Source organism: Theropithecus gelada, chromosome 2 (assembly GCF_003255815.1).
Source record: "Theropithecus gelada isolate Dixy chromosome 2, Tgel_1.0, whole genome shotgun sequence".
Classification (NCBI taxonomy): Eukaryota; Metazoa; Chordata; class Mammalia; order Primates; family Cercopithecidae; genus Theropithecus; species Theropithecus gelada.
Window position 1 is genome coordinate 28,877,891 of NC_037669.1, and position 20,503 is coordinate 28,898,393.

Below are 20,503 nucleotides of genomic sequence, written 5' to 3' on the forward strand. Positions count from 1 at the left end.
AAATGCACCAATCAGTGCTCTGTGTTTAGCTAATTGGGTGGGGACTTGGAGAACTTTTCTGTCTAGCTAAAGGATTGTAAATGCACCAATCAGCACTCTGTGTCTAGCTAAGGGTTTGTAAATGCACCAATCAGTACTCTGTCAAAAGGGACCAATCAGCTCTCTGTAAAACGGACCAATCAGCTCTCTGTGAAATAGACCAATCAGCTCTCTGTAAAACAGACCAATCAGCTCTCTGTAAAATGGACCAATCAGCAGGATGTGGGTGGGGCCAGATAAGAGAATAAAAGCAGGCCACCCCAGCCAGCAGTGGCAATCCTCTCTGTTGCGCTTGTGTGTTGTGGCAGCCTTGTTCTTTGGTCTTTGCAATAAATATTGCTGCTGTTCACTCTTTGGGTCCATGCTGCATTTATGAGCTATAATATTTCTGCAAAGGTCTGCAGTTTCACTCGTGAAGCCAGTGAGACCACGAACTCACTAGGAGGGATGAACAACTCTGGACACGCCACCTTTATAAACTGTAACACTCACCACGAAGGTCTGCAGGTTCACTCCTGAGGCCAGCGAGACCACGAACTCATTGGAAGGAACAAACAACTCCAGACGTGCCGCCCTTAAGAACTGTAACACAAACTGTGAGGGTCTGTGGCTTTGTTCTTGAAGTCAGCGAGACCAAGAACCCACCAATTCTGGACACATTACCTCGATAAATCTAGGGGAAAAGTCCTAATAGGAAAGGACTCATAACAATATTTTAGACCATGCTTAAATTTACAAAAAATTTTCAGACAATGCCTAAAATTTGCATTAATTCTACAATAGTTTCTGCAGTGTTTAACAAAAGGTGCTTTGTTTTACTTTGTCATTCACTTAGCTCTCTACCATATGTGATGTGAAATGAGGTTCAGTACTTTTGTAACTTCAGCATCCTGTGCTATTCTTGTCTGTTCAGCTCGCTCTGCCTTCTGGAAACAGAACTCCTCTCTGCTGTAGGAAACCCATTTCTGAGATTCAGGTGAGGTTAATGATGGCTCCCCACACAGCTTGCCCCCATCCCACAACATACACCAAGCCAAAGAAGGTGTGTGTGTGTGTGAGCAAGGCTAGCCATACCTTTCACCTTCGTAGCCACAGTGGCTGATACAGACAACGGTCCCAAGCAGCACAGGCTTCCCTCAGATTAGATACATGGGTGTTGGTAGAGGGGGTGGGAGAAAGGGACTCTTTTCCTGGGGGATGGAGAATTGGGTTAGATTCATTTGTGGCCATCTATCTCAGCCTTAGGGAGGACACTGAAGAAGAGTATGAGGCCAACATAGAAACAAAGATGAGAGATCCAGAGAGCTGATAACATCATTTGAGCCCTTGTATCCAGCTGTCTGAATGTTTAAGTTACATGTGTGAGGACATTTTCCTTTCTGCTGAAGCTATGTCGAGCTAGGTTTCTTCTGTTGACTGCTCTACTGAAATTAATTCTCATCTTCCACTCCTAAGCTGATGTAAGCAAAGTTGTCAATTTACCTGAAATAATGATATAAACACCTGCTAAAATAGGACTTAGTCTAGAAGACAGGAAGAGAGAGCTTTATTTATTTTTTTGGAGACTGAGTCTCGCGCTGTCACCCAGGCTGGAGTGCAGTGGCTTGATCTAGGCTCACTGCAAGCTCCGCCTCCCAGGTTCAAGCGATTCTCCCCCCTCAGCCTCCAGAGTAGCTGAAACTACAGGCGCCCACCACCACAACTGGCTGATTTTTAAAAAATTATTTTAGTAGAAACGGGGTTTCACCATGTTGCCCAGGTTGGTCTCGAACTCCTGAGCTCAGGCAATCCACCTACTTTGGCCTCCCAAAAGTGCTAGGATTACAGGCATGAGCCACCGCGCCTGGCTGAGAGCTTTATCTTTCATACCAGATTAATATTTTATCAGAAAATAATCCTCCACATAGAAAAATAAACTGTATACCAATTAGACCAGACAGTAAATCTGGAGAGATCCAAGCTCTGGTCAAGTCCAGCTTTACTCTTTTTAGAGGACCTAGGAGAGGAGCTCACAGAGATAAAAGAGGAAGATACACACAGTGTGCTGTTGTTACAGCTCACATTTTTTCTCTTTCACTTTTACATTTTTGTCTTTCACTTTTCTTTCCCCTGACTGACCTATAAATTCAATGTTATAGACAATCCCAGCAGTGGTTTTGTGAAAATTGGCAAGCCGACTTTACATTTTACATAAAAATACCAAGGGTCAGGTATAGCCAAGGAAATTGCAAGAAGAAAAAAGAAAGCAGATATCAGATATCAAGACTTATTGTAATGTTATAGTAATTTACAGAGTATGGTATTGATGCAGGAACAGACAAATAGATCAATAAAACTGAACAGAGCATTTTTTTTTTTAACCTTTAAACTAATTTTAGACTTACAGAAAAGTTGTAAAAACAGTACAAAGAATTCCCTTATATCTGTCAACCCCCTTCTCCGAATGTTACCATCAGATTGATTTTAAAGCAACTTTAAATTTGACGTATAAAATTGTTTCTGTTTTGTTTTAATTTGTGGGTTTTTTTCTTATCATCTGTGACCTTGAAACGTTTTTTGTATGTTTAGTAGTCACTGTATTTTCTCCTTTGCAAATTTTCTATCCTGATAGTTTCCCCATCTTTGGAATCTTGGTGTTGTTCTTGTGAATTTGTCTGAGGTTTTGTATTTTAAATGTGTTAGATGTGTTTGTTATACTTGTACAAATGAATTTAATTTATTCTTTTCTTTTTAATTTTTTGATTAAATAGTTTTGTGTTTTTAAGTATTTTAAAAATCTATTTATATTTTGAGAACCATTTTGCGTTCAGTGGTGGCACATTATTCTATTTTTTTGGAATATATTTTGAATTCTGAAAAAAGCCAGAAACAATTCGTAATCAAGTCCGGTGACCAGAGTACAGATAAACAAATGTTATTGTGGTAAGAAAACTACAAATCAAAAACCAAAACCATCAGCAGCTGGGATAATATGATGATAACATTATGATTTTCTTGTGTGATCAAGCAGCTGCTTAAAAGTCAATTTCAAAAATACTTTTTAAATGGCAGCATCAGTTGGATGATATGAGCTCCCATGGAAATTAATTTGAAGGATAATAGAAAAAACTATTTTCCCCATTATGACTTCTGTGATCTAATGAAGGGACACATGGTATGAAAGACTCTGCAAAAGAAAATGAGTTTTGTGGCCGGGTGCGGTGGCTCAAGCCTGTAATCCCAGCACTTTGGGAGGCCGAAACGGGCGGATCACGAGGTCAGGAGATCGAGACCATCCTGGCTAACACGGTGAAACCCCGTCTCTACTAAAAAAATACAAAAAACTAGCCGGGCGAGGTGGCGGGCGCCTGTAGTCCCAGCTACTCGGGAGGCTGAGGCAGGAGAATGGCGTAAACCCGGGAGGCGGAGCTTGCAGTGAGCCGAGATCCGGCCACTGCACTCCATTCTGGGCGACAGAGCAAGACTCTGTCTCAAAAAAAAAAAAAAAAAAGAAAATGAGTTTTGTTAGCTCTGCCACATTTAAGGTGTATAATGATTGACAAGGTTTGTACTTCCTCTATTCATTCAACGTATTTGTTCAGCATGTACTATGTGCTAGGCTGCATCATAAGTGCTGAGGATCTGTTAATAAACTAAAGAGCCAAAAATCTTTGCCTTGTAGAATTCATATTCCAAAGAGAAACAAAGAATAAACAAAATAAACAATGGCATAGTAGGTTAGAAGGTAGCAAACAGTACCTTCTAACACTGCTTCAAAAATTAAGTAGGGTGGGAGCATAGAGGGTGTCAAGGTGAAGGAAATGGACATTTGCAATTTAGAAAGGTGGTCAGGAAAGGCCTCATTGAGAAGGTTACAATTTAGCAAAAGCCTCAATGGAGCAAAAGCTTGATGGAGGTGAAAGAAAAAGTCATGTTGATATTCTAGAGGTAAATATCCCAGGCAGAGGATAGCAAGAACCAAGTTCCCGAGGAGGGCTGTGCTTGGAGCGGTTTAGAAGTGGCCTCTGTGGCTGAAGTGGAGTGAATGAGGGCGAGAGTGGCAGCAAATGAAGCGAGAAAAATAAGGGGAGAAGAGCGGGTGGATTATGTAAAGCCCTAAAGGCCGCTCTGAGAACTTTGGCTTTTATCTTGAATGAAAGTAGGAGCCACATGAGAGTCTTAAATCAGGATCTGCCTTATGCTTTTTTAAAACAAAAATATGTATTTTTATTATAGCATAATATTTTTTTATTCCGCAACCACTCATGAACATTTTCCTGTGTCAATATACGTTTTATCTATAAGTAAGATTTTTTTTTCTTTTTTTAATTTATGCATAATAGATATACATAGTTTGGAAGTGCATGTAATACTTTGATATATTCATATAATTTGTAAAGTTCAAGTCAGTGTGCCTTGTGCTTGAATTGGATCACTCTGGCTGCTCTATTGAGAATAGACTGTGGGGACAAGGGTTGAAGTAGGGAGATTAGTTAGGAAATTGCTAGAATAATCCAGATGAGACATAGTGACAGCCTAGCGTGGGCCAGTGGGGTAAGAGGTGGTATCTTGGTACAGAAAGGGTTCTAATTCTAGACATATTTCAATTTAATTTTCTCATATATACCCATCTGAATAATAGATATTAAATGATAGTCATAATAGCTACAGGTATATCAAAATTATCTTAATGAATTGCTATTAATTTTGATGTTATATTTCTTAAAATGCTCCTTAAAAGTGTAAGTTATTACAGAAATGTGAAATGTATGCTTGGAAGAAATAAACATCTATGCTGGAGTAATATTCATGTGTGGAAAAGAGGCCAACCATGCCATCTAATTGTAAGACTTTTCCATGAAAACAGGTGAGGGCTCAGGGTCATTTTAACAACATGGGGAAAATCTTAAAGATTGGTATAATCTTTATACCAATGATGGTATAGTTTGAGGACCAGTCGAAAGGGCCTGTTGGTATTTGATATATTTTGTCCATCCAGAGATAATTGTTTATAGATGGTTATATTCTTAGGCCTCATTGGAACGGCCAATTAAATGTGACTAAAGAGCCAAAATATTAAAGTGTCTTGAAAGTATATAGCCTTCCTCTAGGTCAGACTGGGAAATATTCCCTAAGAAGCAACCTTAGCTTCATGTACCTGAGGCCTTAAAGATTCTAAAAGTTGGAGGTGCCAGAATGCACTGATACATGATGAGGGCCGAGCACCACGCTGGACATTTATGTGTGTTAGCTCATGTCATCCACACAGTAACCCAACCAAATATCCGAAATCTCATTTCATGGGTGTGGAAACTCTGGTTTATCAAGGTAAAATGACTTACCCAAGGTGGTAGTGAGTGATGGAGATGAGATTTAAGTTAAACTGCATGCATGGAAGTCTGTGACCTTTTTCCTATATCTTACAAAGGAAATATGCAGAACTCTATGGCCCCAAGGTACTTTAAAGGTCAATGCTAGGAGATAGAGTGTGGATGGACTCTGGCCATTTCCATGGCAACCGGGGATGGGACGCTCAAAGAGATGTGAGAAGTCATGGTTTCCACACCTGGTCTTGCATTACAATCACCATGACTATCAGAGATATACATTTCCTTTCATGTTGAAAGATTTCCAGGTAACTTCTATGTAGATAGCCTAATCACTGACCTGCCATTCCATGCTTGATGAAGAGCACTCAGAATTAGGTAGAGACGGGCGGATCACGAGGTCAGGAGATCGAGACCGTCCTGGCGAACACGGTGAAACCCCGTCTCTACTAAAAAATACAAAACACTAGCCGGGCGAGGTGGCGGGCGCCTGTGGTCCCAGCTACTCGGGAGGCTGAGGCAGGAGAATGGCGTGAACCCGGGAGGTGGAGCTTGCAGTGAGCCGAGATCGCGCCACTGCACTCCAGCCTGGGCGACAGAGCGAGACTCCGTCTCAAAAAAAAAAAAAAAAAAAAAAAAAAAAAAGAATTAGGTATAGGGACAAAAGTAAATCACCTGTGACATAGAGTCCATAGGTAGCAATCTGAGAGTCAGTGGCCAGAAGAGTCCAAAGAAATCTGGGCTTGCAGTTTGCATCAAATGTTAAGAAATTTTCCTCAATTTTGTTTCTAAACAATTAATCCTTTTTGAGGTGCTAAAGGCATCATTTCCTCTATTATGAAAGTCTCATGGAATGATACAATATTAGAGGTAGAAGGAAATTCAGTGATTGTTTCTCTTACTTCAAGAGCGGAGACAACCAGGGCTCAGAGGTAAAGTGACTTGTCAAAGGTCACTAGAATCCAGATCTGGTGCTTACTCCAGTGCAGCCGTTCTGCCTCCCTAAATACTTTTCTCAACGTTGTGTGCCATTCTGCTGAAAAAACTTGGTATTCTCAGGGTTTACTTTCAAAGTTCAGTTTTGTGTACCTGCAGCTGTCCCCAGAAACAAATTCTGAGTACTGAAAAAGCTATTCCCTGTCCACCCAGTTTTAATGATTTAGATTTCTTCAGCAAGCACAGGACGTTCGCTTGGTTTTAAATGTCAGTATTTTTTTTTCTGTATTTCATTTTCATTTTTAAAGGTTATTCTAATATAAATGGGGGAGGGGGAGCAGAGCTTGCTGCCTCTCTCCACACTCGCATTGTTTCTTTAATGCACTAACCCATCCTGTAGGTCTCTTCATTTGCCTCTCAGTCATGCTTTCAGTGTTAAACAAACCACATTTTCTCATTTATTTCCCCAATAACTTTTAGTCCAACACATTTTGGAAAGAAAAATGAAGGAAACATTTGCTACACCCCATTTCCTATCACTCTTCTGCTTTAAACAAACACTTCTTTAGCTAATATGTTCTCTGTTCATGCCCGGAGAACCCAGGCTTCATTGAAGGAGCAGTCGCTGATTGGCTGCTGCAGTGTGGCCAAGCGAGGGAAATCAAATCAGTGCTGTCCTCCTCCCGGACCAGCAGCAACTCATCTGTTTCCTTCTCTGTTTATTTCTCCGTATTTTGGGCCAAAGAATCGGGGCATCTTCTTCCTGGTGCATCTTCAGTTGTACAGAGAAACTTGAGTAACATGCTGTTAGCTTAATATTTAAAAATTTTTTCTGTCATTTTTATAAGGCAAAAATTATTACAAGCTTTAGTATCTTTCTCTTCATCTTTCTTTCTTTTTAAAATAATGTATCTTAAAAAAATAGTAAAAAAAAACCCAACGTGTTACTTTCCCCAGGAAGCTCTCCTTGACTGTTAATACAGGTTAGATTCCAGTTATATGCCCTCATAGCCCCTTGTATGTCAGCTTTCAGCATTTAACTACAATTACAATGAATTATTCAATCATGTAACTCACTGATGTCTCTTATCCACTATGATAGCAAGGACAATATATGTCTAATTTACTGCTTTATCCCCAGCCTCGTACAGTGCCATGCACCTGGAAAGTATTCAGTAAATATTTCTTTAATGAAAAAAGTAAAATAAAATAATATCTCTTTACTTCAAAGCATCAAAAATTGTAGTTAAAAACAGAAACAAAAACAAAAAAACAGGAAAGTAATAGGAAAATCTAGGTTCTCCTTAAACAGTGATGTCATTCTGGTTTGGTCAGTGCCATTTGGTCAATGGGAGTCTCGGAAATTAATTAAGGTTCCTGAGGTTCTTCAGACACTTGGCCCACATATCATGGTTTCCCTTACTTGAAATGTTGCCGTACAGCCATAAGAAGGAAAATTCATGGAATTCCAATTAAACAATAAAGCTGAATGAAAGTTTTTTAAAAAGTCACTGGACAGTAGGCTCTGCTTAAGGCTTATCATCTGAAAGAGGAAGACACTTATTTTAAAATATTTGGTTTATTAAAATACCATGACTTGATAGGTAGATTAGGACTTTTCCTTTGGACTCAGCATCATGTTGTTAAATTGCAGAGAAAATGACAGAGAAGGAGCAGCACTTTGGTAGAGATGACTTTAAGGAGACTTGAGGGAAAAAATATGGCTTTCCCCCCACAGTCTCTCTCTCTCTTTTCCCCCCACCTCACCTAACCATGAACCTAACGTACTTTTTTTTTTTTTAATTTTTTTTTTACACAGAGTCTTGCTCTGTTGCCCAGGCTGGAGTGCAGTGGCACAATCTTGGCTCACCACAACCTCTGCCTCCCGGGTTCAAGTGATTCTCCTGCCTCAGCCGCCCGAGTAGCTGGGATTACAGGTGTGCACCACCACACCCTGCTAATTTTTGTTTTTTGGTAGAGATGGGGTTTCACTATGTTGGCCAGGCTGGTCTCGAACTCCTGGCCTCGTGATACGCCCATCTCGGCCTCCCAAAGTGCTGGGATTACAGGCTTGAGCCACCGCACCCAGCCCTAAAATTATTTGGCTTCTGAATTTCTGACTTATCTCCTCCTTTGGACCACCCTCAGAAAAAACTATAACATAGATATTGTTTTATGATTTGTTTTCTTACGATGAACAGTTAGTACCTTTACGTTCTCCCAATCCACCAACCAGTGTGTTTTTGTTTTTGTTTTTTGCTTTTTTGGGCCAGGATTTTACTCTATCATGCAGGCTGGAATGCAGTGGCATGATCACGGCTCACTGCAGCCTGAATCTCCCAGGCTCAAGAGATCCTCCCACTTCAGCCTCCCAAGTAGCTGGGACCACAGGTGCACGCCACCTCACCTGGCTAATTTTTGTATTTTTTGCAGAGATGGGGTTTTGCTATGTTGCCCAGGCTGTTCTTGAACTTATGGGCTCAAGCAATTCTCCTGCCTCAGCCTCCCAAAGTGCTGGGATTATAGATGTGAGCCACCGTGTCTGGCCTCAACAAGTTTTCCTAAGAAACCTACCAGGGTGTGCTATGGGACACCAAGAGAGGACACACAGGACAGAGCTATTCTTTGGAAAGGGAAGTGAGTACCCCTTTCACTTCTCTGCTATGAACCCGGGGGGTCAGTTTGGGAGGCAGAAGACCTGGAGTGAGCTTTGGGTACAGTGCACAGAATAGAACTTAGAAATCTAAGAGGCAGCATCTAGGGAAAAACCGAAACCAGATCTGGGCAAACTACACAAACCAGTCATGGTGCCAAAGGGATTATATGCTGAGAGAGAGGATCAAGGTATGAGGCAGCAGAGTGACGGGAGCCTGGGGAAGTCAGAGGGAAACTACAGGGTTCAAAACAGACAGTGGCAGGCGGGGCCCAGGCTAAACCTGAGCTTGGGTGCTCTTAATATGCTACCTATGATGGTGATGGTGTCTGGACGGTGTCTCCTTGGCTCATCCTACCCATCCCATCTGTGCTGGTCATTAAGTCATACACTCTCAGCTCCAAGCCCATCCTTCTATAATAGGCGCTGTGATGCTGGGTGGAGCCCTGCTGACAATTCTCCTCTGCCAGTTGTTTCCCTGGTAGGCCCAGCCCATAGCAGGTGCTAGAGGGAAACTGCTAGGTAAGAGGAGGTAGAACAAGCTGACCCCTCCTGTTCCTGTCAGCCTCGCCTCAACAACAGCCCTGTCCTGGCAGTGATCGTTGATTGCAATACTTTTCCTACATTCCTCTGAGGCACGCTGTGTTCCTTCCATGGGAAGCTGGGTCCCAGTTCTCCTCTTTCAAGCTTCTGTGTTCTAATAACCCCAACCTCTTCTCTTTGCTCCCCTAGCCTAGGATGGTAGCTGCTTCCTGCCATTACTAGTTCTGTGCTATTTCAGTGTCCTCTCTTTGCATTTCTAGTCTTCCAATGTCTTTTAAATCAATTCCTTATATTAAGCTCTCTGTTAATATAAGTGTGGTTTCCTTGTGTTTCTTTGACTGGATCTTGCCTGACTGAAGGGTCAATCCTGTTGAAGGTGGGGAACCCACCCGCTTCTTTTTCTACATGCACTGAGTACTTACTCTGGAATTTTGCTGAGGGGACTTATTTAATCCTGATAGTCCAGTGATGTTGCTGTTATCCCCATTTAATTCTGGTAGCTGAGACTCAAAGAAATCATGTCATTTCCCCAGAGTCACACAGTACATGCTTTTAGAATCTGCTAATAGAACTCGATTCAGACCCAGGCTTGCCTGACCCCCAAGCCCTTCTCCTGTATTCCAACTTGCTGCCTGCTGGTGTCCCAACTTCCCTTTGCACTGTCCCATCATCTCCATCTCTTTCCTCTGAGTGGGGTGTGCGGAGGTGGTTGAGTCCTGGGGCAGAGGAACAGAAGGGCCCTGAGTGCCCATGAAAGATGGGTGGAGGGGAGGATGTTGAGGCTACAGAGGCCACTGAATTGAAAGGATCCATGAATACAATACTTTACTTTGCCTGGAGTGAGAATGGCACCGCCAGTAGTAAAAATAGCCAGGCCAGGCCAGGGAGGGAAGCATTAGGTGGAAATTCTGTAAGCGAAAGCCAAGACGGGGTGAACTTGGCAAGCAACAGCTTCTGCCTTGAAACTGCTGCCTTTTCCCTAAATAGGTTCAGATATTCTGAGAAAGATTAAGCTACAAGGAAAATGAGTTCTCTTTAGCATTATCCTTATACAGAAATATATCCTTATACAGAAAAGACAGAAAAGATGGAAGTATTCACTGCTGTTTTCTCACTTTCTTCAAAACACTTGTGAACTCTGCATATTAACTTCTCTGCTATACTTGCATTTGCAAATCTTAACAATACATGGAACGCTGGACAATTTAAGGCATAATGTCATCTGGCAACACAACAACTTTGTGGGATTGTTTACCTGGCTGATACTCTGGCTCTTACAATGATGTTTTGATGTTTCCCTTTTCACTTCTAGGAGGCAAAGAGTAATGCACCTTTTGCAAACAAGTAAACTTTGTGTCACCGCAGCTACAATAATTTTCCTTATATTATCTGTGATAATTTTATTTCAACATTTTATCTTGCATTGTATACATCTTTGTGAATCTCCTTGAAATCTTTTGGGGAAAAATTCTGAGGACATTTCTACCTCCATCTATATGTTCATCTATAACTTTTTCTCTACCTCCACTTATACTTCATTTCTACTGCCGTTTATTTCCTCCGTGCCTCCATTTCTGCACTAATCTGCTCAGACAGCTGTAAGGGAGAAATGGACAGTCCAACTCTCTCTCTGTAGTCTTCCAGTTGTGTGTTTTTAACCCAAATTTGAATATGAAAGCCTAATTATGAAGCTTTTGACCTAAAGATGGTTCACATCTGGTCTTAGAAACCTCCTCTGTGTTTCTACAAGAAAGCCAGTCGTTGACAGACATACGAATGGGCCTGTGATATAGAACTCAAACCTTAAAAAGTTCTAACCCATCAAGAAGTCCCATTCATCATTTCATTTTCTGGAAAGGATATAAAAAATGAAATGTCAGAGCTATAATGTCAGGATCGTTTAAAATGTCAAGTGCTTGTTGTTGCATAGCCTGGCTGTCTGCTGTTCTGATCAAACCTCCAACTGGCATAATAATTACAGAGGATACATCGCATTTTCATGCACAACTGGATGCAAATTTATAACGAATCATATGAAAACATTCTCACTGCCCCGGCTGAAGTTTTCTCCTCTTACTACATAGCTTAAGATTTTTCTTTTGAAGCAGAGCATCATTACTAATGCAAGACAGCATTCACCAATGAGAAATAGGTGCAGAAAAAAAAGTTTCTCAAATAAACCAGAACTCAGTCATTTATAATATACAGATGCAACAAGAACAAAGAGGCAGCAAACACATTTACCACATGCACGTTTAATCTGAGAATGCTAAACTGTGGAAACACTTTCCAACTGATAATCCAGTTCTACTTCAAGGTGTAGATTAAGTGCACAAGGAAACACATATGAGAGTTCTATTTTGAATGGATAGGTACGGAGACAATCCTTCAGTGTAATTATTACGTTTTAATCCGCAGAGAGAGCACAGAAAAGCAACAATGCATCTGTTTAGGATCTTTATGGAAGTCTCTATTGGATTAAAATAAGTGCTATATTCACAAGCCTATATGAATTATAACAAAGACCTGAAATCAACAGCATGTACATGGGGAAGATTCTATTTCTTCTGTATTGAAATGTTGTGCTCATTGATAGCTGGGAAAGGTATTCTCACAGCGACTTCATTTTCACCTTCCCTAGGCCAGCCTTGTCAGGAGATTTGGAGGAGTCTATCTCTATGTCTGGCTGCTTCCCATTACAGATTACTCTTAGCACATTGGAGAGGTCGAAGCTCTTGTAAACAATCTCCAGGAGATCCTGATCTTTTGCTATGCCATTGATAAATTCTTCTAAAGTCAATTCTCCTAGAAAATAACCAAAAAAAAAAACACAAACAAAAACAAAACAGTTAAGAAGAGGCTTTGTCTATACCACTCACTGGCACAAATGATATACTCACTGGTATGTTTATTGATATTCTTTTGATATCCTTTCCTCTCAACCAGACTCTAAGATCTTTGAAGATCTTCATTTAAAAAAAATAAATAAAAGCATTCAGTGGTGGGGTTGCCAATGAAAATAAAGATAATAAACCTATTTTTACGTTTAGTTGAAAACATCAGGTAATGCCCCAGATGAAATAAGAGCACATATACAATTATATCTCTGCAGAGTATTGGTTTTTGGACTTTTAATCTCGAAGATATGACCAAGTCTTAGGAGCATGATAGATTGGAGATTTTTAAGATCAAGACAAAATGACTACTCACAAGGCTATTTTCAATATTCTTCTCTCTGAAGAAATAATTCTTGGGACTGTCCAAAGCTGTGAGAAAGCTTCAACATGTGTTCATTCCACAAGTTATTATTGGTCATTATTTCTCTTCTCTTTTTCTGGTTTTTGAGTCCCAATCTTATCGTCTTGAGTTATGTCTTAAGTCTGTGCTGGCCAGCCCAGTGCTATAAATTTATCGCCTTATATCCATGTGTCCTGGCTGCCATGTTTTTCTACTACCTTCATCCCACAAGATGACTTTTAAACATTTTTTAGGGAGGTGGAATTCTCTGTTGATATGAATCATTTGGGTTGGGATTATGAGTGTGTTCAAGTTGATGGGTACAGATGCAGTTACTGATCTCAAAGAGACTGTACCCAGGAGAGGTTTGTGGATGGATAGATCAGCCAAAGACAGGTCGAGTGCATTCAAGAACTGGAGAAAGTGCATTCAAGGAAGGAAGTCAGCAGGGACTGAGTCAGGTGTTATGCTGTACCTATACTTTCTAATGGAGAAGACAAATATCTAAAATACTGCAACATTGATTCAAATGTCAAAAAGCATGAATCATCATATATTCGTAAGACACCTCCCTTTTGGTTTCAAAGCAAAATGCTAAAATGCATTTTTTAAGAGAAAAATCTAATCTGTGTTCCTTATGTTATGCTTATGCCAAAGAAAGGTCTGTGAAAAACCTCAGTTAACAGCAGTCAGGAGTAGGGCCCCATGTGTGTCACAGAAAAGGTCCAATCGTGGAAGAAACCATAGGGAGTAGAGAAGATTGCAAATTTTAAAAAGTGGTACGTGCGTGGCTGGGGAGAGTCCCATGGGTCAGTGGCAACGGGGCAGGGAACCTCAAACAATCACAGAATAACTGCCCTTTGCAAAAGAAAATCACAGCTGGTAAATTCCCAACCCCAAAGACTTTTCAAATTTATCAGGGCTCAGTATGACCAAGAGAGAAGTGGAAGTGGAGCTGGAGACAGTTTTGACTGTCTAGTTTAGTTTAGTTTAGTTATAAAACTTTTCCACTTTCTTCAAAACACTTGTGAACTCTGCATATTAACTTTTTCATGTTACCTAACCACTTACCATAAAAAAAAAATCTCTGTTGCAAATCATCAAACTCTACCTTTAGTAACATGTTTACTATATCTAAACTACTTCTTTTGAAATTTTCTTCACTGTTTCCCTCTAGCAGTCAACATTCATTCATTCATTTATTCATCACATTTATTAAGCCCTAACCACAATTACCATTTCTATTACCACACAGCTACCACCACTATAGCTGACTACGGTGCTATGAATGTGGTAGGAGCTCAGAAGGCACACACTGACTAATTGCCTCCCTTTATCTCATGTTCTTTAACATTACTTCCTATTCTGCTTTAATGTGACTGTGGATTTAGGCCCCAACAAATTAAAAGAATGCTTTCTGTATTTCCCTGGAAAGAGTCACCTGTGGAGGTCCAGGAGCTTCCCACTAAAGAATCTACCAGCAAGGCCGGGCACGGTGGCTCACGCCTATAATCCCAGCACTTTGGGAGGCCAAGGCTGGCGGATCACAAGGTCAGGAGTTCCAGACCAGTCGGGCCAACATATGGAACCCCATCTCTATTAAAGATAAAAAAAATTAGCCGAGCGTGGTGGTGGGCGCCTGTAGTTCCAGCTACTCGGGAGGCAAAGGTTGCAGTGAGCCAACATCAGGCCATTGCACTCCAGCCTGGGCGACAGAGTGAGACTCCATCTCAAAAAAAAAAAAAGATAAAGATTCTACCAGCAAAAAGCCAATGCCTGTAAGAGATGATAGTGCAGGGAGATCATGGGACTTAGAAGGAATCTAAAGTCATCACTAAGTTTTTATTACTTTGTTTTATATATACAGACACATCTCAATTTTGAGTCTCCCCCTGTTGCCCAGGCTGGAGTGCAGTGGCGCGATCTCAGCTCACTGCAAGCTCCGCCTCCCAGGTTCACACCATTCTCCTGCCTCAGCCTCCTCAGTAGCTGGGACTACAGGCGCCGCCACCACGCCCTGCTAATTTTTTGTATTTTTAGTAGAGACGGGGTTTCACTGTGTTACCCAGGATGGTCTCGATCTCCTGACCTCGTGATCCGCCTGCCTTGCCCTCCCAAAGTGCTGGGATTAAAGGCATGAGCCACCACGCCCACCCAACATATTTCAATTTTTGTAGGACATTATTCAGAAACCTCATGATTTTATTTTTATAAGTTGAAATATATGTACTTGGAATCTACGTTGTTTAGTGCTGTTTGTTGTATTGGTGGGTGTACTCTGTATGTCTGGGGCCCCTGAAGCTCTTTCATCACTCACTACCAATTTCAGGAGTTTCATTAGTAATAGAATAGCTACCCAGGAATATTTTACTTAGTCTTGTTTTTGCAATCCAGTTATCCTACTGATATTCCTAAATCATGCATTTCTTCCCATTTACATCTTAATCTTTTATAAAGAAAAATTCTCCTTCACCCCCCAAACCCCCACCAAAAAAAAAGCAGAATTTACTGTGCTTGCCTACATTAGTATTTCTGGTCTAAACTGGATCCCTTCCCTACATCTTATACAAAAATTAGTTCAAGATGGATTAAAGACTTAAATGTTAGACCTAAACCATAAAAACCCTAGAAGAAAACCTAGGCAATACCATTCAGGACATAGGCATGGGCAAGGACTTCATGACTAAAACACCAAAAGCAATGGCAACAAAAGCCAAAATAGACAAATGGGATCTAATTAAACTAAAGAGCTTCTGCACAGCAAAAGAAACTACCATCAGAGTGAACAGGCAAGAATGGGAGAAAATTTTTACAATCTACCCATCTGACAAAGGGCTAATATCCAGAATCTACAAAGAACTTAAACAAATTTACAAGAAATAATCAAACAACCCCAACAAAAAGTGGGCAAAGGATATGAACAGACACTTCTCAAAAGAAGACATTTATGCAGCCAACAGACACATGAAAAAATGCTCAGCATCACTGGCCATCAGAGAAATGCAAATCAAAACTACAATGAGATACCATCTCACACCAGTTAGAATGGCGATCATCAAAAATCAGGAAACAACAGGTGCTGGAGAGGATGTGGAGAAATAGGAACACTTTTACACTGTTGGTGGGACTGTAAACTAGTTCAACCATTGTGGAAGACAGTGTGGCAATTCCTCAAGGATCTAGAACCAGAAGTACCATTTGACCCAGCCATCCCATTACTGGGTATATACCCAAAGGATTATAAATCATGCTGCTATAAAGACACATGCACATGTATGTTTATTGAGGCACTATTCATAATAGCAAAGACTTGGAACCAAACCAAATGTCCATCAATGATAGACCGGATTAAGAAAATGTGGCACATATACATAATGGAATACTATGCAGCCATAAAAAAGGATGAGTTCATGTAATTTGTAGGGACACGGATGAAGCTGGAAACCGTCATTCTGAGCAAGAACAGAACACCAAATACCGCATGTTCTCACCTATAGGTGGGAATTGAACGATGAGAATACTTGGACACAGTGCGGGTAACATCAGGCATCAGGACCTGTCATGGGATGGGGGAAGGGGAGAGCGATAGCATTAGGAGATATACCTAATGGAAATGACGAGTTAACCGGTGTAGCACACCAACATGGCACATGTATACATGTGTAACAAACCTGCACGTTGTGCACATGTACCCTAGAACTTAAAGTATAATTTAAAAAAAAGAAGAAGAAGAAGAAGTCATCCTGATTTTAAAAGAAATCAGCCTGTGTAGAGGATTTTTTTTAATTTTAATTTCTTTTCATTATAACTTCATAAAACATTGAGCTGGGGCTGGGACCTTAGCAAAGATAGGGTGGGGAAGATTTGGGAGATGAGAATAACCAAATTTTCAAGGGAGGATGCTGGTGAAGATTTTGAAGGACACACTATTGTGTTTATTAGCACGGTGGCACTAGAAGCATTTAGCGACATTTTACAGGAGAGCTTTCGCATGCAGTAGTTTCTTTTCCTTTACGTGGAAACTCAATTCCCTCTTATCTCCTGGTAATTCTCAGTTTCCCAGTTTGATTCAATGTGACCCTCATGGCTTTTCACAAAGTTCTAGTCTAAAGCACTGGTCTTTCTTTTTAGTTAATCAATAAAATTTCTTTATGTCCTGCCCTTGTTTTTTTTTTTTTTTTTACCCAAAATATCTGCTCACTAATCACCCTTCTTGGCCAGGCACGGAGGCTCATGCCTGTAATCCCTGCAGTTTAGGGGACCGAGGCGGGAGGATCGCCTGAGGTCAGGAGACTGACACCAGCCTGACCAACATGGTGAAACCCTGTCTCTACTAAAAATACAAAAATTAGCCAGGCATGGTGGCGGGTGCCTGTAATCCCAGCTACTGGGGAGGCTGAAGCGGGAGAATCACTTGAACCCAGGAGGCGGAGGTTTCAGTGAGCCAAGTGGTGCCACTGCACTCCAGCCTGGTGACAGAGAGAGACTCTGTCTTAATAATAATAATAATAATAATAATAATAATAATCACCCTTTTCATTTCCTCTTTGGCCTCTTTTCACCTTCACCATTTGTTATTACGAGCCACTTAAGTCTCCCTTATCCCTGTGCCTTGTTTGGCTCTATGTGAAACTTACTGAGGCACTTTCTGCACTTGATGTTGTGAACATCCATAAATCTCCCTAAATCATGTCAAGAATGATGCCTAACCAGAGCATGGTAGAACATGGATTGCTGTTCTTCTGGTGGTAAAGCCTGCAGAATTCCACACTTAATCATTTTGCCTGACTTGTCTCGTCTCCTCTGTTTTCATTTTTCAATAATATTGAATGTTTAGCTTCAATTTTCTGCCTCTGTCTCTTCAAGCTCTTTCCTGATGCTTTTGTTCGTAATATAAAAATAAAACTAATGTGTTAAATTATAACAATAATATGTCCTCATGATTAAAAAAATTGAACAATACAGAAATGTAATGAAAAGAAAAAAATTCCCCTTTAACCTCTTTCTGGCACCTGGTCTGACTTCCCATAGGTAATTAACTCCTGCTAACTGATCAAGGTTTATATTTTATGAAGTTTTTAACATATATGCATATATTTGTTAATTTCAAAAAAAAAAAAAAATTCTAGATACCTTTCTTCCTATAGATAGAATTGCATATTGTGCTTGTTTCTTGATTGAATCTTTTCTTTATTCCTTATATGACATCTTCTTAGCAGACGCTCTTTCATTTCATGGTTACTTATAGAGCACCTACTGTGTGCCAGCATAGGAAATATCAAAGTACACAAAACGGAAATGGTTCTTGCTTTCATGGACCTCATAGCTCTTCATCTTGTTATAAATCTAGCATTAATCCTGTACCTTTATTTTGCTTAACCTTCTAACTTTGATTTACTATTATAAGAATTATGCTTAGAATACTTCACAAAAGTTGTGTATTTTTCTGTCACAACAGATGTGATGTTGACCATTCTTTTGCAAACAATTTACAATCAAATTGGGATTTTCATATATGTACCTAAAGTTTTTTTGTTGTATATTTGTGGGCTGTTATCATCTTTACTTTTGGTTTCAATATTCATAAGATTATCGGCACAGTGATGTGCTTGTTTTTTATTTTGAGAAATAAAAAATATATATACATATATATGTCAGCGTATAGTCAACAGCATTTTGGTATACTTAATTGAGCATCTCTATTTCTATCAATACTGATGTTTTGATAAAAATGATAATGAACAATAAAAAACTATATTTGAGGTATACAGAGTTGAGCTTTTACAAATGCGGATAGACATTCTCCTCTGTGGTGCTAACTCCCCCTTTATTTGTAAATGAAGCACTTCATATTATTCTTCTCTGTCAAATACTGGCCAAATCCTTTTGTACTTCTGCAAATATCAACCTTTTATATCTTCATTACTTTTTCTTCCTTGTCTTTGGTTACACTGGGCTGTCTCTGTCCACCAGCACATTTGTTAGCATCTTTTTCTTGATGTATGGAATGATCCAGCTGTCTCTTGATGAAACGATGTAACAGCTGTCAATAATTTTTTATACAAAAGCAAGTTCTATCAGTTTTAGTTCTGTATATGCATTTGCTAAGAAATAGTGATTCATAGTTACTCCGAAGTGTATATGGATGTGGATGTGTGTATAATTTTTTAAATTAAAATACAAGTTTTTGGGGCTGGGCATGGTGGCTCACACCTGTAATCCCAGCACTTTGGGAGGCTGAGGCGGGTGGATCACAAGGTCAGGAGTTCCAGATCAGCCTGGCCAATATGGTGAAACCCTGTCCCTACTGAAAGTACAAAAATTAGCTGGGCATGGTGGCAGGGGCCTATAGTCCCAGCTACTTGTAGGAGGCTGAGGCAGAAGAATCGCTTGAACCCAAGAGGCCAAGGTTCCAGTGAGCTGAGATCACACCACTGCACTCCAGCCTGGGTGACAGAGCTAGGATATTATTTTAGGATAATATTATTATCCTAACAATAATAATAATAATAATTTTTATGAGAGGAAACAATTAGTGTATTTAGTTTTATAAACTATTCTAGAAACCATAATTCATCCCCTTTTTCCTGTCATTGACTTATTCTTGTAGGTCAAAGAGCCCATCTCTCTAACTTCAGGTGACCTCAGCTATTGCCCAGGCACAATTTCTCTTTTCTGAATTCACATCTCTTTTAACCCAGCCCTTTCTATTTCAAGTTCCTTTCTAATCACAGTCCCCATTTTATTGATTCATTGTACTTTGCCCTTGGGGAATCTTCTTGGATAGTAAACAAAAAGTCTTGAATTATATTCACATTTTCTGGAATACATTATCTGTGTCCTCAAACTAATAGAATCTTAGTTTTTTCCTAAGAATACCAAAATCTTCGTACTTCTCCCGAGGAAGGTCACTTTCCTATTCCCCTCACTCCTAGCACTAGAAGCAGTATTCATGGATATTATCAAACATTCTTGACCTGCCCTTTTGAAAGTCACTGTCTAAACCAAGTCTTAAAACTGTGATGTCCCATCTACTTCCAGAGTACTCATTCTTCTACATCAGTGCTTTCAGCCCCCGGCTGAAATGGATTATTTACTCTACTCCAATCCCTGCCATCCTGCAGCACCTCTAAGATTAAAAACAAAGTGAAACAGAATGAAATCTACAGCATTTCTCCAGTTTGATGACCACCATTTTCAGTTGCATATTCCAAATAAAGTCTTCATTGTCCTCACCAGACCCTCCACTCTCCATTTCTCTGGTCCTTTCCTAGCTGCATTTAGCCACCTTATCTACTCTGGGTAGTCTGACTCTGTTTCTTACAAGCTTTCACATGTACTGGCATGTTTCATTATTTGATGTCGCATACTAGTAAGTGAGCATACTGAATTGAGACTCGGGAGAGGCAGATCTAGACCGAGGTCCTTAAGAGAAGATTGATGCAACTGATGCATCTTCAAATTGTTTTCTTGAGCAGTATACTCTTGTCCTGTCATTTGGCTTGTTCACAGCGGTGGCTGCATTTGAGCTTCCTCCTGGCCTCAGCATCCCATCCTGCCACGCTGAGCTGCCACATTTTACTAGAACAACCTGCCACGCTCAACGTGGGATCATGCATCTCTACTGCCCTCTGGTGTCCACCAGAAGAAGTGACGCATGGTGGGCAGGTTGATGCCTTTGGAAGGAGTTTTGGAATGATGACAACTGTGACTGGCATGCCAATGCCTCTTTTCCATTTTTTTAAACGTTTTACTGATATCTTATATTTTTAACAATGTCAAATTTTCT

The 20,503-nt window shown here is 40.3% G+C and overlaps 1 protein-coding gene across 2 annotated transcripts in view; it reads right to left on the bottom strand.

The window, feature by feature from the left end:
- Positions 1-11,716: 11,716 nt before the first annotated feature.
- Positions 11,717-20,503, bottom strand: part of GUCA1C (guanylate cyclase activator 1C) — a 47,482-nt gene continuing 38,695 nt past the window's right edge. For both annotated transcript variants that reach the window (XM_025376992.1, XM_025376993.1), the window contains exon 4: positions 11,717-12,282. In XM_025376992.1, coding sequence (XP_025232777.1) covers positions 12,089-12,282 — 194 coding nt within the window. In that variant the 3' untranslated portion in view covers positions 11,717-12,088. The remainder of the gene's footprint in view (positions 12,283-20,503) is intronic.